Genomic DNA, 23,054 nt, shown 5'->3' on the forward strand with positions numbered 1-23,054 from the left:
TGACTTTATTCAGTGTATGAATGTGGGCTATATTTGCTGGTGCTTTGCATTTTTCTTGACACACACTTCTTTGTTGCAGAAAGAAGATCTTGGCACAACTTGTGCTCTGTTATCATCTTCTAGTCATGGAGTGTTGGCTTCACTTGCAGGATCTGATGAACTCGTAGAGTCATTGCTTATGGATCTGTATTCATCACACTCCCATGGTATTCTTTTTTTCTAGACTTCACATGATTGATTGCCATTTAAAGTACCTAATGTTGTTTGTATAATATATGATTATATGTTCTTATTCTGCTATTCATCCTACTCATGTTGTATTCTGTGGTATTCCATTTTATTTCCACTCCACGAAAGATTGATTTGCCATTTAAAGTAACTTTATTGCCTTGGTGGTATATGGTTATGTTGGATGTTCGCTGTGTTACTATGCTGACGTAGATGCCATTCATTTATTGATATGGTTAATGGTTTTAGTTTTGAAGTGGTAGAATAAGCTGCGGGATATCCTGAATGATTAATGCGACCTACATCTACTGTGTACTTGTTTTTTCCTCACCATGCAGAAGGGCCTATCTTATTATATTTGTTTTGCTTTCACTTTATTTGTTGTTTTAGTTTGTGCATCTCACTTGATTTATACTTTTGCTTCATGTAGACTCTTTATTGCATACTGGGGCTGCCTGGATGCGTATTGGAATGATGCGCTTCCGGTTATTGTTGACTTCATACAGTCCAGATCCTGCATTTGAATCTGCATACATCCATTCACATATCCTTGAAAAAATTTCTCTTGTGAAGCTTGAGGGGAAGGTAAAACATCTATGATTTTCTTTTTCTCTCAAGAAAGAGAAGGCGACTGGCGAATTAATGCAAGCTATTTTGTTGCAGGTTCGTCATGATTGTGAGGAATTGGCTGGCTCTAGCTCCCCTGAACATGGTCACGATTATAAGTTATTGCAAGATCTGGAAACTGAAGAGAAAAGCATTCGAGCAAAGGTCCTATTATAATTGTTTATCATCCATTTACCTTTTACTACTATTCGTTTCTAGGTTTTAATTTTACTTCTTTGCATTTGCATTATTTAAATTGTAACTGTTGCAGAGAATAATTGCTTGTATTCCTCCAAACCCTAGAAGAGTGTGTATATATAGTTCCTATACATGGGCCTCTATACATGGGCTCACATATACACCAACACCCCCCCGGCAGTCTGAACTACCGGCGCAGCGGTGTTCAAGACTGACAACAACAAGAAAGCCAACACCCCGCCGCAGTCTGAACTACCGGCGCAGCGGTGTTCAAGACTGGACAAGAAGAGAGTACAAATAGAGTACAAAGGGCAAATACCCCCCGCAGCCACAACTAGCCACCGGATACGTTGAGGCTGGAGCGAAACTCCGAGAAGGTCGAGGAGGGCAATCCCTTGGTAAAGATGTCAGCAAACTGAGAGGTAGTCGGGACATGGAGTACCCGAACATCGCCGATGGCGACCCTGTCGCGCACGAAGTGTTGTCGCGCACGAAGTGTAGGTCGATCTCCACATGCTTCCTCCGCTGATGCTGGACGGGGTTGGTGGAGAGATACACGGCGCTGACGTTGTCGCAGTAGACGAGCGAGCTCTTGGCGAGCGGGCTGTGTAGCTCCGCCAAGAGCTGTCGTAGCTAGGACGCCTCCGCCACGCTGTTAGCGATATCCCGGTACTCCGCCTCAACACTAGAGCAGGAGACAACCGGTTGCCGCTTGGACGACCAGGAGACCAGGTTGCCGCCCAGGAAGACAGCGTAGCCGGAAGTGGAGCGACGAGTGTCCGGGCAGCCAGCCCAGTCAGCGTCGGTGTAGACCACCAGCTCAACAAAGGACGAGCGGTGAAGCACCAGGCCGAGGTCCACAGTGCCACGGACGTAGCGGAGGAGACGCTTCAGCGCAGCAAGGTGTGACTCCCGGGAATCATGCATATGGAGACAGACCTGCTGAACAGCGTAGGTGAGGTCCTGGCTTGGTGAAGGTAAGGTACTGCAAAGCGCCAGCCTGACAACGGTAGGCAGTAGGATCAGCCACCGGATCACCCAGATCAGCAGACAGTTTCGCCTGAGTGTCGACAGGAGTGGAGCAGGGCTTGCAATCAGTCATCCCAGCCCGCTCCAGAATATTGAGTGCGTACTGCCGCTGGTGAAGGAGAAGACCAAACGAGCGAGGCCCAACAGTGACGCCCAAGAAGTGGTGGAGCTGACCCAGATCTTTCATAGCAAACTCCTGCTGCAGAGAGGAATGACACTCTGAAGCAACTGCTGACTGGAGGCTGTGAGCACAATGTCATCGACATAGAGCAGCAGATATGCAGTCTCGTCCCCACGGCGGTAGATGAAGAGAGACGTGTCAGACTTGGCCTCGGTGAACCCCAATGTCAGCAAGAACGTGGCGAACCGAGAGTACCAAGCTCTAGGAGCCTGCTTCAGACCATAGAGAGACTTGTTGAGTCGGCAGACCATGTCCGGACGACTCGAGTCCACAAATCCCGCTGACTGAGAGCAGTAGACAGTCTCTGACAGAGTGCCGTGAAGAAACACATTCTTCACGTCCAGCTGGTGCACAGGCCAGGAGCGCGAGAGGACCGTGCGCACAGTAGCGGGCTTCACCACTGGGCTAAAGGTCTCATCATAGTCCACACCAGGTCGCTGAGTGAACCCCCGGAGAACCCAGCGAGCCTTGTAGCGCTCCAGTGTGCCATCAGCCCGACGTTTATGCGTCCAGATCCACTTGCCAGTCACCACATTGCAACCAGACGGACGCGGCACGAGGTCCCACGTCTGGTTGGCAAGAAGAGCCGCGTACTCCTCTTCCATCGCGCGACGCCAGTGAGGATCCGCCAAGGCGTCGCGGACAGAGGAGGGTACCGGAGAGACCCGCGGCTCCCCCTCGGTGGCAGAGAGAGTCGCGGCCGGAGACGCCATCCGCCGAGTCACCATGGGATGGATATGCCGAGGATATCCCGATGGATGACGGGCGGGTGGTACACTGCCGGCTCGGCTCGGGAGGGAGCCGGTGGAGGCGGCGGCGGCGACGGCTCTGGTGGAGGCGTCGCAGGAGCCTCCGGAGCAGGAGGCGGCGCCGGTGTCGGCCCCGAACGACGCCGGTACACCTGCACCTGCTCAACGTACCGCGGCGGCGCCGGTGTCGGCGCCGAACGGCACCGGTACACCTGCACTGGCTGAGCGTACCGCGCAGGTGCAGGGGAAGTCACCGGGGCCGCGCGTGGCGCAGCGGGAGACACCGGGGCCGCGCGTAGCGCAGCAGGAGACACCGGGTCCTCGCGCGGCACGATCGGAGGTCCGGGGCCGTGCTTGGCGCAGCAGGGATCACCGGGAACGGTGCCGATGTACCGGGAAAACCTGCAGGGAAAAGACAGACAGGAAAAGGTGGCTGAACCACAGGGTCAGTCGGAAACAGAGACTCCAGCTCGGGGTCAGGAGAATGTGTGGAGGAGGTGGAGTAGGGGAAATCCGACTCGTCAAAGACGACGTGTCGGGAGATCAGGACGCGGCGAGAGGTGAGGTCAAAGCATCGGTACCCCTTGTGGTCAGGGGAGTAACCAAGGAACACACAACGAGTCAAGTGGGGCGCCAGCTTGTGAGGAGCAGTGGCGGAGGTGTTAGGGTAACACGCACACCATAAGACCCGAAGGTGGTCGTAGCGAGGAGGGGTACCGAAAAGAGCGTGGTGTGGAGTGGGAGCAGGAGAAGCAGTGGTCGGAAGACGGTTGAGCAAGTAGGTGGCGGTGTGGAGGCACTCAGCCCAGAAGCGCGGGGGCAGAGAGGCCTGGATCAGAAGGGTGCGCACGACGTCGTTCGTCGTGCGAGTCATCCGCTCAGTCTTGCCGTTCTGAGGAGAGGTATACGGACAAGACATACGCAGCTGAACACCCCAAGAGAAGAAGAAAGAACGGGAGGTGGAGTTGTCGAACTCCCGCCCATTGTCACACTGGACGGCCTTAACGGTGAGGCCGAACTGAGTGGACACCCAGGCAAAGAAGTGGAGGAGGGTGAGGAAGGTCTCAGACTTGGCGCGCAAAGGAAACGTCCAAGAGTAGTGCGAGAAGTCATCGACCACCACCAGATAGTACTTATAGCTAGAAAGGCTAAGTACATGAGAGGTCCATAGGTCACAGTGAACAAGATCAAATGCATGCGTCGCATGCGAAGAAGAAGAAAAAGAGAGCCAAACATGACGACTGAGCTGGCACGCATGGCAGAGGGGCTCAGCAGGAGCCCTAGTACCAGGAACATCGGCACTACGACTGAGCTGAGCCAGAACGTCGCGGCCAGGGTGACCAAGACGGCGGTGCCAGGTGGTGGAAGACAGCGTCGTGGCAAAAGCGGCAGACCAAGACGGCCAGGGCGAAGAAGAAGGCGAGAGTGTTGCAGCGGAAGAAGGAAGGCGAAGGGTGTAAAGGGGCCCCGTGTTGTCACACCGGAGTAGCGGTCGCCGGGAGGCCGAATCCTTTACAGTGAGGCCAGAAGAATCAAACTCGATTGAACAAGAATTGTCAGCTGTAAACTGACGAATTGAAAGGAGGTTATGAACCATCTACGGAGCAACAAGGACATTGGGAAGACGAAAGGAGTCAGGAGCAGAACCCACGGCGGTGTCAGGAAGGCAAGACCCATCACCAACCATGATGGAAGAAGGACAAGAGGGGTGTGGGGGTCGGACATAAGAGAGGATATCGGCATGTGGGGTGGTGTGGAAGGAGGCACCCGAGTCGGCGATCCACTCGGTGCTGACCGGCGGCGTCCGCCCCATGGCGCTGAAGGACTGCGCCAGTGCGGCCTGGTCCCACCCCCCAGGTCAGGTCGGCTGCTGGGTGGGTGGAGTGGGCGGGGTCCAGGACGGCGCGAACACGGGAGCAGCAGCGACGAGTATGGCCGCCGACTGGGGCTGAGGACGAGCCCCCCTACCCTGAAACGGCCACATCGGGATGCGCCTTGGCCATGGGGCGCTGAAGGATGGCCAGGGCGTACCTCCAGGGCCAGGACCTTCAGCGCCCCATGGCCAGGAGCAGGTGTGGGAGCCGGAGTCGGGTCCCGAGTGCCCCGAGCACCACCACCACGTCCCCTCCGCCGACGACGCCCGCGGCCTCCCCCACCCCCAGTCTGGCCGGTGAGAGGAGCACCAAGGAGGGGGTCGGGCGGGTCGATCCGGGGTCCAGATCCAGAGGGCGGAGCCTGGTGGGAGAACGAAGTGTCGTGCTCGGTGAAGGGGACGACGAGCGGGACAAGTAGGGCTTCTCTGCGACGACCCGACGAGTGAGAGCGTCGGCCGCGGAGCGTTCGCGCTCCCAAGCGAGGGCAGCTGCGTGGGCTCGCTCCTGAGCCGCCGAAGCCTCGGACTTGGCGGCGAGGAGGGCCGCGGCGAGAGCGTCGTCGGCCGTAGCAGCTCCGGCGGCGATCGGCTGCCCACGGAAGTCGGCGGCGGCGAACGGCGCGTCCGCGGGGGGCATACCGAACGCAGGCACGGGCGCCGCGGGCGCGGGCAGAGGCACCTCGGGCGCAGCCACAGGCGTCTGCGCGGCGGGCGCGGCGGGAGCGACGGCGGCCTGGGCGGCGTGCGCCTGCGCGAGCTTGGCCAAGAGGTCCCGGAGGGCGGCCGCGAGGCGGGCGGCGGCGGATCCGGCGGCGCCTGCGGTAGAGGCGGCCACGGCGCCCGCGGCCGGCGCGTGCTCGATGATGGCCAGCGCGGCAGCCGGGGCGCGCCAGGGCGGCAGGGCAGTGGTGGCCGGAGTCCCGAAGGCTGCGGCAGAGGAGACAGCGGTGGCCCCCAGTGCTGCTCCCGCGGCGGCTGTTGCACCCGCAGTGCTCGGCGTAGGGTCGGCGGGAGATCGGCCTCAGGCGGCCGGAACAGGGGAGGGGCGCGCGGCCAGGCAGGCGCCAGGTGCGCCGGGAGGGGATCGGCCCGTGGCGGCGCCAGAGGAGGCGCCGGCACCCACGGCAGAGGCGGCCACGGCGCCCGCGGCCGGCGCGAGCTCGATGACGGCCAGCGCGGCGGCCGGGGCGTGCCAGGGCGGCAGGGCAGCGGTGGCCGGAGCCCCGAAGGCTGCGACAGAGGAGGCGGCTGGGGCCCAGCGCTGCTCCCGCGGCGGCTGCTGCACCCGGTGTCGCGGCAGGGGAAGGAGCCGCGGCGCCGGCTCCCCCCGCGCCCGCGACCGTGGGCATGGCCGCGGCGGCGGATCTAGGAGCAGAGGTCGCAGCAGACCCGGGCCAGGCGCGTGGGGGAGCTGTAGATCCCGCAGCGCTAGGGGCCGGCGCGGCGGATCCAGCAGTAGAGGAGAGGAAGGAGGAGAGGGGAGGCGGCGCCGGTGGCCGGCCTGCCATGACGGCGGCGGCTGCGCCGGCTGGAGAGGGAGAGAGGCAAACCTAGGCGATTGATATCATGTTGGAGAGAATAATTGCTTGTATTCCTCCAAACCCTAGAAGGGTGGGTATATATAGTTCCTGTACATGGGCCTTGGAGAGAATAATTGCTTGTATTCCTCCAAACCCTAGAATGGTGGGTATATATAGTTCCTATACATGGGCCTCTGGATGGGTCTCTATACATGGGCTCACATATACACCAACAGTAACTTCATCACTCATCAGAATTCTACAAAAGCTTCAAACTTTTTGTTGTTAATTCTTTTGTAATCGGTTATACTCCTTTAATGATGTATACTATTATTTTCTAGGCATAAGACATTAGACATGATCAGAACAAGTCTAATTTTCTGTTTTCCGTGCTAACATCAATGCAACTTTTTAGTGAATGTCGTGTCTAGATATTAGGTTCCATTTGTGAATGCTGTTAGTTATAGACATTCTAAATTTATTTTCCCTTGCTCTGGTCATAGTCGCGTTGAGGTTTGTATGGTTGAGGTTCACCTGTATATCCAATATGAGGGATCATCTGCCTGATGCAATTTGTTCATGCATGAACTGGATTTTAAAACTGGTGTACCTAACCATGTGGGCATTTTGCAGGTTGTATTTCGACCACAACAATCTAAGCACAAGAGTCTCATTGCTGCGTGCGCTGAGTTTGAGAACCGGCTGTCCGATTGCAAGGATTTATTAGCAAACCTGAACTGCAATGGAGTTGGGCAACTAGAGGTTGACAGAGTTTGCAATTGGCAGGTTTGATATGTTTGCACTGACTTTGATGTCTTTTAGCTTGAGCCTATCCGCCTAATATCATTTTCTTCGTTTGGTGTTCAGTAGCTTCTGATGTAGGAGTATTGATTAACTTTGCCTTTGTCTTGTTGCAGATAACATCCATGAACTTTATCAAGAGGCTGACGGAAGAGTATGGGGAGTATACTGATTTGATTCAACCAATTCAAGTTGCTGTATATGAAATGAAGCTTGGCTTAGCATTGGCTCTATCTGCATCTCTTCAGAGAGAGTTTTTGGAGAAGATTAAGGAAGATGGTATTGAAATAGTTCTGGTATGTATAGTTTTGCAGCTAAAAGTTGAACTATATATGGTTCTTCCACGTATTTCCATCAACAATGTATCTAAATATATGATTAGCTTTACACTACCTATGGTTAAACAATAGCTGGTGATATTGATGCTGTCCTTTTACAAATACAATTTATTTTAGCAAATGATAGCTGCTGATGCATTGATGTCGATGCTATACTTACCACATTGATGTAGATGTTTTTAGAACATTTAGAGGGCATTCAGTCCCTTGTAAAGAAGCAACACAATGGCCCTTGGCTAATGACACTGATTGATTTTATGATGCTAACGGTTCTTTTATCTTTTTTGCTGCAGGGCACAATTTGTAACTTTATGCAGTTTCCCTCAGGAATAACTGAAAGGGTCGTAACTGACATGACAGATCTTACTGAATATGCAGCTGGCGTTAAACTAAGAACCCAAAACAGTTGTTCTAGTGATGTTGATGTATTGAAGAAGCTTGCTGCTGTGTCAAGTCAGTTGAATGCTTGTAAAGTGGGAGACAAAGTGGTTAGTGCATCAAATTTCTACTTTATTATTCAATTTCATTCATCTTCATTGTCGCACGCATTCGTTGGAGCTGACTTTTGACAAGTTTTGTGTACTAATTGCAGAAGTCCCGTTCTGAGATGCTAGTTTCAATACATCATATGTTTCTAGTAAGAACAGCATATCGTGTCAGTTGTTCCCTTATCATGGATACATCATCTTTTCTGGTATGTATTTTATATTCATCTCTTCATGATTTATAATCCTCAAAGGGAAAGCAGGTGGGTTCTCTTACCAGTTTCTCTTGCCAGGTTTTGAAGGACACCTTTGATCATTTTACAAGCATGTGGATTGACATGAAATCGCATTTGAAGGCTAAAGAAAATAATGATTCTCAGTATTATAAGTTCAAATCACGGCCGATCAATATAGAAGACATTTTTAAAGAAGATGTGCCATTACTTTCAGATATGGATAGTGAAGACAATATTGTACCAGACAATGAAGAAAAAATAGAGGAGGAGTTTTTGAAAATCACGGTATCCCCATATATATGCTAGTTCTTATTTATGGATGCCTATTTCACTTTGCATATTGAGGCAAGTCATATTTATTTCAGGAGAGAATCAATGGGGATAATGGCGTCGTTGAAGACAGCTGGGATGCCATACCAGAGTCTGTTCTGAAATGTATTGTAATGACACATAACCAATTGTTTGGTTCTCCAGATCTTTTTGAGAAGGTATGATAAATATGAACTCAGAGAAATGCCACCTTTTCTTCATTCATTGGTTGTAATGTAACAAAAAAACACATTTCTGATATTCTATTTTATGCTTTTTTTTTGCATTTTAATAGAAATTGAGAATAATGATCCATATTAATGCCTTCTCCAACTTTTATTATCTTGAATGTAGTAGACATAGCGAGAATAAATGAGGGACTACTATGTAAACTGTATTTTTCTGTACAATTTATTATCTAATCTCAATTTTCTTCTTGTATTTCTTTCAGCCTAGCAAACGCCCAATTAATGATGCTCAGAAAATTCAATCTTTTATAGAATCATATGAGCTGGGAACTAGAATTCTGAAAGGTAATACTATGGCTTACTATTTCAAACGGCAGTCTGTATAGCTTGCTTACTTTGTGTTATTATGTTTCCAGACCTGCCGGAATTAACATGTTCTGTGCTTGATGAGAAGCTCATGCCTGAGCATCTATTTCGTGTTTGTCTGGAATATCGACAAACTTCTGCAACATCTGTTGCCTGCAGTGGTTATAACGCCTACAAGGTATGGCATCATTGATTATACCTTGATGTCCGTTGGTTTCTTTTCATACATTAAGCTTTGCATATTGCAGGACCCAGATCCTTCTGTGATGTTTAAAATGGTTGAGCCATTAACTACACTTCAAGAGAAAGTTAGAAAATATTTGGATGAATGGCCTGATCATCCAGGTCTTATGAAAATACTGGACACAATTGCTTCCCTTTTAGCGATGCCCCTGAGCACTCCGATTTCGAAGGTCTGTTATCCAATAAATGTGTATAACACTAACATGCTGTTAAGTACTGACTTGTTCAATGTTTCTCTTATATTTATTATTATTATTCTTAAGGCCTTGCTTGGATTGCAACTGCTGGCTGGGAAAGCTCAAACATTGCAGGAAAATGACACCAAGTTCTTTCTAAAAGGTAAGGTTTAATCTTTGCTGACCTATGTCCCGCAGTTGCAGCTTACAATGTGGTTGTCCTCGCTTCATCTTAAAAAAGACCCTGAACTGTCTATTTACTAATTTTTAAATAATTTCTCATCTATAATCTGTTTGGCATCATAATTTGTTTTTCATTTATATGGTTTTGCGATGATTGGCAAAGCACATGTCCTATTGTTTTGATCACATTTTTGCTGCAGATCATCTTCCACCTATATTCTTGCTTGTGTATTCATGGCAAAGACTTGAGTTAGATTCGTGGCCTTTGCTGCTTGAGGAGGTCCAGGAAAAGTATGATATGGATGCTGTAAATGTGAGTTTTATAACTCTTGTGCATGCTTATTTTTTATTCCTTAATTTTTGGCTAACAGAATATTCTTTCACTTGTGCAGCTATGGTTTCCATTGCGAGCATTACTTACTCAGACTAGTGGTATTTCAAGTGATGAGGACCTATCTATCATCAGAAGGTATGCATATGTTTTGCCCTCCTTTCCTAGCAGTGTATCTTTTTTTCTAATGTAATGCTGGTCCACAAATTCAGTGTTGAAGAATTTGTTCAAACATCGAATCTTGGAGAATTCAAGAGACGCTTACATCTTCTTCTTGCTTTCCATGGTGAGATTTCTGATGGTGCTAGCGTGGGAGCTTATTCAGGGTAAGATTGAGACTTTGATTTGTATTGCTTCAACAATAATAGTAGTATTTGCTTTGTTTAAGCTTAGGTTGACTACAAATACTGATATGATTTTACTTTTCCCATTAACTCATCTTCCTCATGCTCGCGTTTACTTTTACTTTTTCTTTTTTTAAAAAAAAAAACAAATGTACATTTTTTACCTTTTCAATTAAACAGTACTATAATGAAGAAACTCCGGAACATTCTGTACAATGTGTTTGGCTACTACATGCAGTTCTTGTCACTGTAAGTCACCCGGTACTCTATCTTAAGTATCTTCCTGTTCAATTTCTCCACGGTTGGTTCTGATAAATTTTTCCTCAAGTGTTCTTGAGAAAATTGAAGCTGGTAAACGGTCCATCGAGGACAAATTGAAAGAATTGGTCAAGCTTTACAGCTGGGAGCAAGAACCATATAGTACAGCTTCAATTGACAAATTTAAGAAGGCTAGGCAAAAGATTTTTAGGCTTCTGCAGCAGTTTAATAATGTATGTACCACACTGTTTACTTGATGTCCTTATTTTTAACATGAATGCTCTGTAAGATTGGACAAAAAGTTTTATTATTATTATTATTGTACTAGTTTCTGACTTCCTTTTAGTCAGAACTATACTTGCATCTGTATGCTTCAAAAAGTGACATGATAATACTCATTAGCTATTTTGGATAACACCTTTGATGAGCTATTTATGTGTTTTAATAGGATACTTTGAGGAAGCCTGTCATCGATCTACTGAATGAAGAAGTCACAGCAAGGAAAGTTCCATGTTGGCTTGATCCTCAGAGGCCTGAATCACAGTTTCCTGTTGACAATGAAAAATTTAACAAAAGGTGGTCCTGTGAAGTCGATCATATTTTTTGATGTTAAATTACACATATTTATGTTTTGGTATTTCTGGCAGATATTTGTGGTACGACAATTGGGCAAGTGAGACTTCTTTATCGCTGCAAACTCTGCAGCATACAAATGTTGTTGGAGTTCCTACAGTCAAAGGTCTCCCCCCCCCCCCCCCCCCCTCCAAGGTCTTCCATTTTTCGTGTGATTTTGATTTGATCCATATTATTCTCTTTACAGAATACGCAGATGTTGTACAGAGTGTGAACCACCGACGAGATGAAATTAAGCTCAATGACAGATTGAAATTCTTTTGGGCCGCACTTGAGAGAATATGTGGGGCTGCTAGTTTTGCTAATACACTGAAGCATGGGAAAAAGAACCAGAAGAAAGCAGCTCTATCCAATCTGTTCAAAACTCTTGAAGAATGTGGACTAACAAAGCACAGGCCAATGGGTCATGAGGTACTCTTATGCCATAAAACAAAATTCCCTTTTCTCCTGCTTTTTAACTCTATAATACAGTTTTGTAACTGAAAGCATGCCTCTAGTCCATTGACATTCTTACCCCCTTATGCCAAAAAGAAGAGCTTTTTACGAAACACATTTTTTTAACCTTATTTTCAGTGGAGAGAAGAGCTTTCTGCACCAAGTTCATTGTTTTTGGAGCAGTCGTATGATGCAACACATTTACTCCAGCAAGTGAACTTGCAGAAAGAGCTGGAAGATGTTAGCGTTGTTCCTTGCACACTATTGACCACAGATAACTGGAAGCACACAAACCGTAAATACTTTAACTGTTTGGCAATGATGCAACAACTTCGACAAGTTTCCTTGAAGTTCAACAAGGATCTAGGTCTAGAGGAGGTCAGTTCTTCTTTGTTGTTTTTGGTATGTGGATACAATTGATGAAGACGTATCAATTTTGCATTTATGCTTTGAGCAACTTACAGGTTAACAGGGCCACATCCTTTATGAATCATCTGTTGACTATCTTGTCTGAACAAAGGCATTTTGCTTACAAACTATTTGATCAGCTGAACCAGCTTCAGAATGCTATTTTCTTATTAGGTTCTGGAGGTATTTCTCGACTATACCTTTTCAATTTAGGGCTTAAAAATCAATTAGCAGAACCTATTTTCATATTATTTCTTTGTAGGAGAGAGATCTCTATCATCATGCCAAAATGTGCTGTTGAGTTCCATGTGGCAGCAAAAGGTAGGGTTTCTGCTTAAGTTAGTTTTACAATTTTGATGGGTCTTTTGCAAGTTTCCATGCTCTGTTGACATATTTTGCTATTTTAATGCAGAAATTGTTTGACAGCGTACTGACCATGACCACGGACACCAACCTGTTGCTTAGAAGCTTTAAGGATTGCCACCATACCTCTTGTAACAACTTTGAAGAAGTTGCTGTTTTGTCAACTCTTCTTGAAAAATTTGTCTCAAGATTTTCTGAGTCTAAGGTAAATATTAAGCAGATACAACTAAGCAAAACATTTTACATTTACCAGTGATGTGTCTATTAAATCTATTTTCCCTTGCAGGATTTATTAGATAAATACTTGCTTGGATCTAATAGTGTGTTTGCTGGTGCACATAAAAATGTGCCTCTTGCTACAAGAGAGATGGAGGATCTTTTTTCTCAGAATTGCCAGCTTGTAGATTTGTTAAGAGAAGATATGCGGGTTATGCGCCAGCAGGAAATTTCAATGAGATCCGTTAAAGAAGTTCTTATCTCTCGTCTGGAAGAATTGCTGGATAAGGTTTGTGCTGTTACATATGTTAATAGTAATGCCAATAAACACTTCAGTCTTCCCATTTTAGGCTTGTTTCTTTTTCTTTTTCTTTTTTGATTTGTGAACTACATATTTGCCTAGGGGTATCCCATTTTGGTCCTTTTCCACTTCATCCACATAGTAAAGGTCACCCATTGTCAAAATAGGCAGCTCATAATGAAATGACAGATATGCCTGTCTAAGATTTGAGACACAAACGGCAGTGACCATCTGGGATTTGGATCTGGACAGCTTTTGCATTTCATTGAAGCTGCGAGGTGCATGCAAGTACCACAGGGTTAGAGCATGACCGGTGCTCACACATATGTGGTGCCACGAATAGTGGGTGCTTCGGTGAAGCCTGCGCTTGGGCAGTGGTGTCTCGGTTGAGTGGTACAGGCAGACACCATAGTTGCAAAAGGTCTAAGTGATGGCACCACAAGTGGGGCGCTTGCAGTAGATCAGGCTGTTTTGAATTTTAGTCATGGGCTCGTGGCAGTTGGACTATTGTGGCCTCCTGTCTCGCACCGCTATGACAGCAAGCCCTGCATAGGAGCGACCGGGCTTAAGTGTAAGGATGCTCAAGGTGCTACACGTTTAGGCAGCGACTGCTTCTGCATTGGGGCAGCATATTCTCAGGCTGCACAAAAACAGATTTGGTGTCACAAGCATTGAGAAAAATGAAGAGCTCAACCTTGTCCATGTGATGGATGAAGAGACGAGAGAGAAAAAAGAGTAAAGGGTAGAGGTGAGGAACAAGGTGTAGGCACTTGGGCATTCTTTTGAAAAGTAGGGTGGAAGTGGGAAATATAGCCCATGTCCCCTCTTTTTTACTTTTGATTGGAACACAAGATCACTATTTTCCTTTTCTTTTTGTTAAAGAATTTACTCCTGTCCAGATATTGCATGTTACATGTTGATCGACTAGGCATTTCCTTTGGTATGGAAATCTTTTGCTTAAACTTGCATTACTGTTGTAGGGCAAGATGGCAATGGAGAACCCCAGAGAAGTTGAAGACAATCATGGAATATGCTCTGATATCCTACCAGAGCTTGAAGCTTCATATGAAGGAATTTTAGAGGAAACTTTCATGCTAGCTGTTAGTGTTTTACGAAAGTTAACTGATCTTGAAATATGCAATAATGGAGCTGAAGATTCACTAGACGGGACTATCACATCATGGAAAGATGTTTTTCAGTCATATACCATGAATCTTGAATTAAACCATATATGTGATGCGAGTGAAAAGCTTTGTATTAGAGTGGTTTGTTCCTTCACCTCTCACACCTTATGTTTTCTTATCTGTATAACTTTGGGCTATACCATCTGACTTTTTATTGTTTGCCAACAGAAGAGACTGGTTGACCATAAACCTGAGATACGTTCCAGTATAGAGGCCCACCTAATGCATCTTCATGCTTGGCTGGGTGTAATACTGTCATCAGCAAAAGGGATACTTTCTGAACTTCTAGAAGCACACAGAACAGTATGTCTAGAGAAACTTTGGACTGGTAAAACAATGTTTGCTTTTAATTGTCTAATTTCCTTTCTTTTTGTGTTTCAGACTGCTGAAATTACTGATGCACTTGGGGACCTTTTCATTTATCTATTTGAGGAGGGATTTGGTTCCACAGAAGATACATCAGAAGATGCTGATGATGAACAACAAGGTGCAATAGAAACTGGAACTGGCTTGGGTGATGGGGATGGTGGAAAGAGTGTAAGCTCTAAAATAGATGATCCATCACAAATTGAGGACATGGCGACGGTTAGTGTTTTTAAGTATTTATACTTCTAATTGTAACAATTTCAGTATGCTTCTCATTGCCGCAAACCTTCCTGATGTTGAGCAGGATGTTGCGCAAAAGCCAGATCAAACTCCTAAAAATGATGATGAAGCAGTTGAAATGAAAGAGGACTTTCATGCAGAATTATCTGATGTTTCTGAGGATCCTGAGGGCAAGCACTCCGGTAGTGAAGATGACGAGGAAGACATGAACTTGGATAGTCAGATGGGTGATACTGGTGATTCAAGTGAAGTGGTTGGCAAGAAATCCTGGGACAAGGATGAAGATGATGATCCTAAGACATCAACCAAGAAATACGATTCTGGTTCATCAGTCAAAGGGACAGAGAAGAATGATAAGGAATTGAGAGCTAAGGATGATGGTTCTGTTGAGGAGGAAGATCATATGGAAATGGATAATAATGAGCAAGGAAAAAGTAATGATTTCGAAGATGAACCCATTACCAATGAGGAAACTGATCTGAATACTGAGGAAGTCATGGACAAAGCAGATGCATATGATGACCGAACAGGACCCGAAATCCCTGAACCAGACAATGATTCCAAGGATATTGACATGGAGAGACAAGAACCTGATGAGGACGATGTTGACCATGAAGACATTGGTTCAGAAGAGGTGGAGCAAGGAGACCAGAGGTCAGATGATTCAGATGATATGGAGTTAGAGGATATGGCACAACATGGTGATAGTGGAGTAGACAATGAAGGGGATCATGTTGAAGATGCAAACACAGAACCAAGCAACATAGATAAACAACAGTTGGATAAGATTGACTCACTTAAGCATCCTTCACAAGGCCAGCCTGAGAATATGCAAGTAGATAACAACAGAGAATTTGAAGCAAATTTGGCCAACAGCAGCGATATGAATGGTGCAGTTGCTCCTTCAGTTAATTTTTCAGGAAATGAAGTGCCCAATATGGAAATATCTCTGCCAAATTCTGGTGATGATTCAAGATTATCCAACTCCAAGCCTGATGTGCAAAATGATGCTCCACAATCACACATCAAGCAGGCAAATCCTTTCAGGAGTATTGGAGATGCAATGGAAGACTGGAAAGAACGAGCTAGAGTCTCAGCTGATACCCAGGATCATCCACCAGACTCTGGTCATCATAGTGATGATGAGAATGCTACACAGTTTCGCTATGTCCCTGAGGGTGAGCAGAGCACTTCTCAGGCATTGGGTGCTGCAACAGCTGATCAGATCAGTGATGATACTCAAATCAAACAATCTTTCATGGAAGATGAAAGCCATGTTAAGAAATTAGAACAAAGTGAGGAGAGAACACCAGATAACCCTGAGGTGCCTCATATTCAAGCTTCACAGGCACTTACTGAAAATGTAAACGAATTAGAGGACCCAGAGATTCAAACCGATACACCCATTCAAGATTTAGTTGAAGTCGGAAAATATAGCTCTTTCCAAAATCTTGTTTCCTTCAAACGATCCCTAGCAGATGACAAAATAGCTCCTAATGACCTAACTGTTGACATGGAATTGTCTACTCAGATGGATCTGGACATACCTGATGGAGAAACGGAAAGGGCTATTGTAGACTGGAAAAATCTCGAACTGGCGACTTTGAAATTGTCCCAGGAACTAGCTGAGCAATTGCGACTGGTCATGGAACCAACTCTTGCAAGTAAGCTTCAAGGGGATTATAGAACTGGAAAGAGAATAAACATGAAGAAGGTACTTTATTTCCAATGACTTATGAATGTTTTCCTTTCCACTCAAAAGTGAATTTCACTTATATGATGTGACACTGCTGTTACTTTTTCAGGTTATTCCATATATTGCAAGTCATTTCCGGAGGGACAAGATATGGTTGCGGCGAACTAAACCGAATAAAAGGAATTACCAAGTGGTTATTGCCGTTGATGATTCACGAAGTATGTCTGAGGGCAAATGTGGAAAAGTTGCTATTGAGGCATTAGTCACGGTGTGCCGTGCTATGTCTCAGCTTGAGGTTGGACAGTTTGCAGTTGCAAGTTTTGGAAAGAAAGGGAATGTTAGAGTTTTACATGATTTTGATCAGATATTCAATAGTGAAGCTGGAGTCAATGTAAGTCGCGAACCTGACATTATGTTCCCTAACCTTTTATTTTGGAACTTACACAACTGATCTTGTCTTTCCTGCTCTCTGGTTACAGATGATCTCTAGTTTGTCCTTTGAGCAAGATAACAAAATTGAGGACCAACCAGTTTCTGATCTCTTGACGCATCTAAACACAATGCTTGATACCGCCGTGGCAAGGGCACGGACACCATCAGGGCAAAATCCACTGCAGCAACTGGTACTAATCATATCCGATGGCAAGTTCCATGAAAAGGTAACTATTTTTGTCTCCATTTTTGCCTGTAGCTCCAAGACCCACCTACCCCTACGGTTCTAAAGTGAGCTTTCTAGCAGGAAAACTTGAGGCGCCATGTCAGAGACGTGCTAAACCGAAAGAGGATGGTGGCGTATGTGCTCCTGGATAGCCCTGAGGATTCTATTATGAATCTCCAGGAAGCATGCTTTAAAGCAGGGGAGGAACTAAAATTAAAAAAATACATGGATTCCTTTCCGTTCCCTTACTATGTTATGCTACAGAACATCGAAGCGCTTCCTCGCACATTGGCTGACCTGCTTAGACAGGTAAGAAGTACTCGTAGCATTTTAGCTCTTTTGATTTACTATTAGCAAGTAGATGCCCTACTCATGTAAATTTTTTTCTGCTGCGCAGTGGTTCGAGCTTATGCAGAGTGCTAACGAGTGATCCTTTTTGGGACCTGTACTAACAAATTTTGTAGTTGGGTGCCCTCTGCCTGGCTGTACTGCAAATTGTGGGTGTTGGGATTCACAAGCATGGACCTTTTTTTATTGTTGCTTCGGTTTAGCAATTCTTTGATTTCAGGCCGGATTGTGTAAAAAGTATACCACAGTCCCTTGTCAATCGTTTGAGAGATGTCAAATAGAATATCTTTTTCATTAAAAAATATAATATTCTTGCGCACGTGCTATCGTGTTATGCATGGTACTCCTTGGAAGTTGCAACCTAGATTTCGGGTGCTGAATCATGCTAAACTGTTGCAGGACGTCGAATTTGATCTTCATCCTCCCCTGTCGTCCTGTTCATTGTTGGAGAGTTTTTACCTATCCCTTCAGAGTAGCAGCTGAAGTTGTAGTAGAATTTTCGTATCAGGATTCAGGAATCAGTTACATACTGAAATAGTGAATCTAGCCGCTACGGTTTGGTTTCTGCCTCGTACGAAACCAGAACTTCGCGGGACGCGCGGGAGGAATGCGAGCGAGAGGAACAAAGGGAGAGCAGCTCGTACTCCGCATCACCGGCGCGCTGTCGCCCGAGAGGTGACGGGTAGGAAGGAAGATGAGGAGAAGGCCGGGGGCAAAAATACGTCCCTCCAGGGTTAACAATTTCTTTTTTACTGTTCCGAATTTTGTTTTTTTGACCAAAGTTTGACTTTCATATTTTTGAATTTGAAACCGAAATCACCCACTTTTCGGACTGAAATTCGCTTCCCGGTGTAATCCGAAAACGAAAAATTTCACCGAAATTCGGTGAAATCCCGCCGAAATTGTTAACCCTGCGTCCCTCTCGTTTCCATGAGCTGCTCTCCCTTCGGCAAAAAGAAGGCAGGGGCAAAAGTGCCCTTTTCCATGAGCTGGAAAAGGAAAAAAATGAATGGATTTATACCTTCTAAATCTGAAATGAGGAGGAAGAATAGTGCTGGGCAACCGATGTTCAAAATCCCGCGCCCTGCATGATCTCCATCGAAGGCCTCTACGATCCTCTCTTTCCATCTTCCATCAAACGCAGCAAGATATTTTCCATATTACGGTGATACGGGTAATTACAATTTACAGCTAATCTCTCTCTCTCTCTCTCTCTCTCTCTCTCTCTCTCTCTCTCTCTCTCTCTCTCTCTCTCACACACACACACACACACACACACACACACACACACACACACACACACACACACACACAAATCAGAACTCTACAGCCCTGCCATTGCCCCGTCGCCCCATGCACCGAGTCCACAACCACTGCCGGCGCCAGTAACCCGTAAGATTCTTTCGACGTCTCTAGTTTGCGTAGATGCATTGCGTCAATCATTTCTGGGGCATGGGCGTCGCCGGTGCCATCGCCGTGGCGTGCGGCGCGATGGCTGCCGTAGCCACGGCCGCGGCGTTCCTCGCCACGCTGAGGGCGCTGCGGCGGTCGGCGGCGCGGGAGGCGGCGCTGCGGGCCAGCCTCGTCAGGCACCGGGAGGCGCTGCAGCAGGCGGAGCGGAAGAGCCTCAACAAGACCGGCGCGTTCGCCGGCGCCAGCCACGACATCAGGTCGGCGCTGGCGGCGATCGCGGGGCTGGTGGACGTGTCCCGGGCCGAGGCCCGGGCGCACCCGCAGATCACGCGCAACCTCGACCAGATGGATGCCTGCACGAAGAAACTGCTCGGTGAGCAGGAACTTCTCATTCTTTCAACGAGAAATTTGGATTTTTGACACTCTGTTTTTTTTCGCGGCCCTGGCTGACCACGTTTTTTTCATTAAGAGGAAAAGAAGCAAAGTACACTGTGTTGATTGGGCTTCGCGACTTTCAATGTTGATTTCAACTGCTATTTGTAGATAGATGTTCATCTGTTCGGATCTTCACTTTTCACCAGCTAAAAATATATTACTCACTTCATAATCAGTACGTGGAATCCTCAACGCTGCAATGTAATTTGTGCAGGGATACTTAACTCGATACTAGACACAAGCAAGGTTGAATCAGGAAAGATGCAGCTAGACGAGGTCGAGTTCAACCTAGCAGACGTTTTGGAAGAATCCATGGACATGATCAACATTGTAGGCATCAGCAAAGGGCTTGAGGTGGTCTGGGATCCCTGCGACTGCGATCTGTCCATCCTCAAATGTGGGAATGTGACAGGGGACTGCAGGAGACTCAAGCAGATCCTGGATAACATACTCGGCAATTCTGTGAAGTTCACTCAAGAAGGGCATGTCATTCTCCGTGCTTGGGCAAACAGGCCTATCACAAGAAGCCCAGTCAGTGTTCCTTCCAGATTTGGCTGTTCAAGAACCGGTGCCAATTTCTTATGTTTGTTCAAAACCAGAGAACGTGACGCTGATTGTCACTCGTTCAGTTTGGTCCAAAATGACCCCAATTCGATTGAGTTGTACTTTGAAGTGGATGATACTGGCATTGGGATCCCAAAGGAAAAGAGAGAGTTGGTGTTTGAGGACTATGTCCAAGTTAAAGAAGGGCAAGGAGGAACCGGCCTGGGCCTTGGAATCGTTCAATCCTTTGTAAGTTCTATTTTCCCTGCTGAAATTTTTCATGTTTCAGATGTTTTTGACGATTAGATATACCGTTCTTCTCTTATGAAGTTACTGCATTTTACCTGACATATACTGTCAATAACAGGTTCGTCTGATGGGAGGTGAGATTAGCATCAAGGACAAAGAGCCTGGTGAAACTGGAACCTGTGTTGGCTTCAATGTGTTCATGAAGATGGGTGGAATCCATGAGCAACATGACATAGAAGAAGGCAGTTCGATCCCTTCAACAGAAACAAGCGAAAGCCGCATCCGAGCCTCAGCCTTCAGAGAAGCTAGTAGCTTTGACGGTGTCCACTGCGTGCTTCTTGTTCATGGTGATGAAACGCGAAGAATCCTGCGATCTTGGATGGAGAACCTTGGGATTCAAGTCTGCCTAGTCCCACAGCTCGAGTTCCTTGCTTCTGCTGTTGACAATTTGTGCCGTGTTAACACTTCTCCTGCAAGGACATCATCAGACAGTTTTGAATGCCGCACGGACTACTGTTTCAGGCCCAGAGATACGGTTACCCAAATACTGCCCATCTCACTGAACAATAGCAATAGCATCCAAAGAGGCACGTTTGGAGGAGTACTAGTTGTCATTGACGCTCACTATGGAAAACTGGAGGACATGTGCCCAGGGATGAACTTCGTAGAAACCAAAAATCGAATTCCATGCAAAGTTGTTTGTCTCGCAGATGCGAACACCTCTTCTAGTGACTTGAGGAGGTTCAGGCACAGTTCATGCTGCGACCTTGTCCTGCAAAAGCCAATCCACGGGTCCCGGTTGCAGGCCCTCCTCAAGACCCTGAGGGACCTCCGGATGCCGCACGCCCAACACCCACCTCATGCTAGTCCTGACGGCAACACTGGCACCAGCACTCCAGGCAGAGGATCATCAGGAGCAGCTGGCGCTTCCGCCATGGCTGCGCATTCGGGTCCAGAATCAGAACCAAGAGCCGAGGACGATAAGCCATTGACTGGAACGCGCGTGCTGTTAGTGGAGGACACACTGACTTTGCAGACGATTGGGAAGAAGATACTGCACCAGCTAGGAGCCACTGTCGAAGTGGAAGAGGATGGAGCCAAGGCCGTCAGCATGTTCGGAGCTGCTCTTGAGCAGGCAGCTGCTGGCCCGGAAACGGATCCAGCGCCCACTCCCTACGATGTCATCCTCATGGATTGCCAGGTCAGTTAGGTCCATTTCTCTTTACCTGTGAATTGCCAGTACTAGAGCACTTCTCTTTCTCTGTGTGAACTGCCATCAGATCACCTGCTGATCACCATGTTTTCCGTTGAGATGTTCACTGATTACTACCGGGACTTGTTCTTTCTTTGACGCCAGATGCCCGTGATGGACGGCTACGAGGCGACGGGGCGCATCCGCGAGGCGGAGAGCCGCCGCGGGATCCGCACCCCGATCATCGCCCTGACCGCGCACGCCGTGGAGGAGGAGGCGCGCAGGACCATCCTCGCCGGGATGGACCTCCACCTGACCAAGCCCATGGAGCGGAGGATCATAGCGGAAGCCATCCGCCGCGTGCGCGGAGGCCAGGGATGACGACGACGCTGGCACGCTGCCTTCGCCGCCGCCGTGCCGTTGCATCGATCGATCAGAGGTTGGTGCCGCTGCGTGCCCGGTGGCCACACCACGCGTGACGGTTGAATGCTCTGTAGCGGCAACGGCATTGCAGCGACCTTTTTTATTTTTGGCTCCTCGTTACAGACTCTGCGATCAGAGAGTTCGAAGGTTTTGGTACACTTGGTAGCGTGATCAACTAAAGTTCACGGCACGGCCGGAGTTATGGACTTAATCGGGGGAAGCTTTTTCCTGTCCCTGAAAAATTGTTCGCATTGCACGGAGGGGGAATGGGACGTGACAGGTTCAAACCTTGTCTGAATATGCTGCTCCTGCTGGGCAATCATTGAGATCTGGGGCGAATTATTCAGACCTGTCGAGTCAGTATGGGCTTGTTTGGTTGCAGCCTGGCAGGCAGCTTGCCCCCCAGGCAGCTTCATCCAGCCCCACGCTGAGGAAATCGATGGGCTGGATATGTTGCCTGGCTCAGGCAGCTACTCCAAGACTCCATCCAAATAAGCCTGCGGAGAGATCAAGATGAAAGAATTTAAGTACGAGGCTGATGGCGCTCCTCTTCCTCTCAAATGATTGGTAGAGAAGGGGAGGCTTGAAATCCTCTAAAATTTATAAAGAATAAGCGGGGACGAGTTCATTTGTATGGTATTACACCTTAGGGTGTGTTTAGTTCATTTTGTAAAAACTTGTAAAGATGTAAACAGGGCATTTGAAGTATTAAATGAAGTCTATTTGCAAAACTTTTTGCATAGATGGGTTGTAAATCGCGAGACGAATCTAATGATGCTAATTAATCCATGTTTAATTAATAATTAGCGGATGGTTACTGTAGCATCACTGTTGCAACATGGATTAAGTAGGCTCATTAGATTCGTCTCGCGATTTACAGTCCATCCATGCAAAAAGTTTTGTAAATAGACTTCATTTAGTGCTTCAAATTAGCAAGATTCTGTTTCACTTTAATGCGTTTACGGCTTTTTTGTGTTTACATGTAAAGATCTAAACAGGGCCTTACTATGCCTTATGGTAATTGTACTATGCGAATTTAGTATGACATGACATCTTATTTTACAGACTCATGATAGGTACAACAAAATATCGAAAATTAATCCATGAGTCGATGGGTGTGAATTTAATTCCGATCTCTTGTTTTACCTATTACGAGTCTATATTATTGCAATTAGTTCCTAATCCGAAATAAATCTCGATTTTTTATTATACTTATGATGAGTTTATTTTGTTGTAATTAGTTCCCGGTTCGAAATAAATTGGGGGTGTGGGTTGGGGGTGGGGGAGGGGGCGGTTCACGATTTGATCT

At 47.0% G+C, this 23,054-nt stretch overlaps 2 protein-coding genes across 3 annotated transcripts in view; both read left to right on the forward strand.

The window, feature by feature from the left end:
• The window catches only part of LOC120689646 (midasin-like), a 40,286-nt gene extending 22,475 nt beyond the window's left edge, over positions 1-17,811 (forward strand). The window contains exons 32-65 of one of the 2 annotated variants that reach the window (XM_039972005.1): positions 80-206; positions 659-813; positions 892-999; positions 7,018-7,170; positions 7,302-7,481; positions 7,817-8,011; positions 8,116-8,217; positions 8,302-8,529; positions 8,610-8,732; positions 9,005-9,086; positions 9,158-9,285; positions 9,356-9,520; positions 9,614-9,689; positions 9,910-10,022; positions 10,102-10,178; positions 10,253-10,366; positions 10,565-10,633; positions 10,713-10,875; positions 11,091-11,218; positions 11,290-11,381; positions 11,463-11,686; positions 11,849-12,088; positions 12,175-12,301; positions 12,381-12,439; positions 12,531-12,686; positions 12,768-12,986; positions 13,979-14,263; positions 14,351-14,485; positions 14,564-14,767; positions 14,853-16,502; positions 16,594-16,875; positions 16,964-17,143; positions 17,221-17,451; positions 17,540-17,811. In XM_039972005.1, coding sequence (XP_039827939.1) covers positions 80-206; positions 659-813; positions 892-999; positions 7,018-7,170; positions 7,302-7,481; positions 7,817-8,011; positions 8,116-8,217; positions 8,302-8,529; positions 8,610-8,732; positions 9,005-9,086; positions 9,158-9,285; positions 9,356-9,520; positions 9,614-9,689; positions 9,910-10,022; positions 10,102-10,178; positions 10,253-10,366; positions 10,565-10,633; positions 10,713-10,875; positions 11,091-11,218; positions 11,290-11,381; positions 11,463-11,686; positions 11,849-12,088; positions 12,175-12,301; positions 12,381-12,439; positions 12,531-12,686; positions 12,768-12,986; positions 13,979-14,263; positions 14,351-14,485; positions 14,564-14,767; positions 14,853-16,502; positions 16,594-16,875; positions 16,964-17,143; positions 17,221-17,451; positions 17,540-17,572 — 6,603 coding nt within the window. In that variant the 3' untranslated portion in view covers positions 17,573-17,811. The remainder of the gene's footprint in view (positions 1-79; positions 207-658; positions 814-891; positions 1,000-7,017; positions 7,171-7,301; positions 7,482-7,816; positions 8,012-8,115; positions 8,218-8,301; positions 8,530-8,609; positions 8,733-9,004; positions 9,087-9,157; positions 9,286-9,355; positions 9,521-9,613; positions 9,690-9,909; positions 10,023-10,101; positions 10,179-10,252; positions 10,367-10,564; positions 10,634-10,712; positions 10,876-11,090; positions 11,219-11,289; positions 11,382-11,462; positions 11,687-11,848; positions 12,089-12,174; positions 12,302-12,380; positions 12,440-12,530; positions 12,687-12,767; positions 12,987-13,978; positions 14,264-14,350; positions 14,486-14,563; positions 14,768-14,852; positions 16,503-16,593; positions 16,876-16,963; positions 17,144-17,220; positions 17,452-17,539) is intronic. The other variant, XM_039972006.1, reaches the window with a different exon arrangement.
• A 1,131-nt stretch (positions 17,812-18,942) lies between these two features.
• Positions 18,943-22,229, forward strand: LOC120688893 (probable histidine kinase 2). The gene is made up of 4 exons (XM_039971246.1): positions 18,943-19,276; positions 19,553-20,130; positions 20,249-21,331; positions 21,488-22,229. Exons 1-4 carry the CDS (start codon positions 18,943-18,945, stop codon positions 21,701-21,703), a joined length of 2,211 nt encoding a protein of 736 aa, XP_039827180.1. The 3' UTR covers positions 21,704-22,229.
• Positions 22,230-23,054: the final 825 nt, after the last annotated feature.

The sequence above is a fragment of the Panicum virgatum genome, chromosome 9N (assembly GCF_016808335.1).
Source record: "Panicum virgatum strain AP13 chromosome 9N, P.virgatum_v5, whole genome shotgun sequence".
NCBI lineage: Eukaryota > Viridiplantae > Streptophyta > Magnoliopsida > Poales > Poaceae > Panicum > Panicum virgatum.

What these genes read in the sequence shown, in the direction of transcription:
- LOC120688893 (XM_039971246.1), top strand. Translation starts at nt 18,943, where the DNA reads ATGGGCGTCGCCGGTGCCATCGCCGTGGCGTGCGGCGCGATGGCTGCC. An exon ending in CTGCACGAAGAAACTGCTCG is followed by an intron (nt 19,277 to 19,552) that starts GTGAGCAGGAAC and finishes TAATTTGTGCAG; the next exon opens with GGATACTTAACTCGATACTA. An exon ending in TCATCCTCATGGATTGCCAG is followed by an intron (nt 21,332 to 21,487) that starts GTCAGTTAGGTC and finishes CTTTGACGCCAG; the next exon opens with ATGCCCGTGATGGACGGCTA.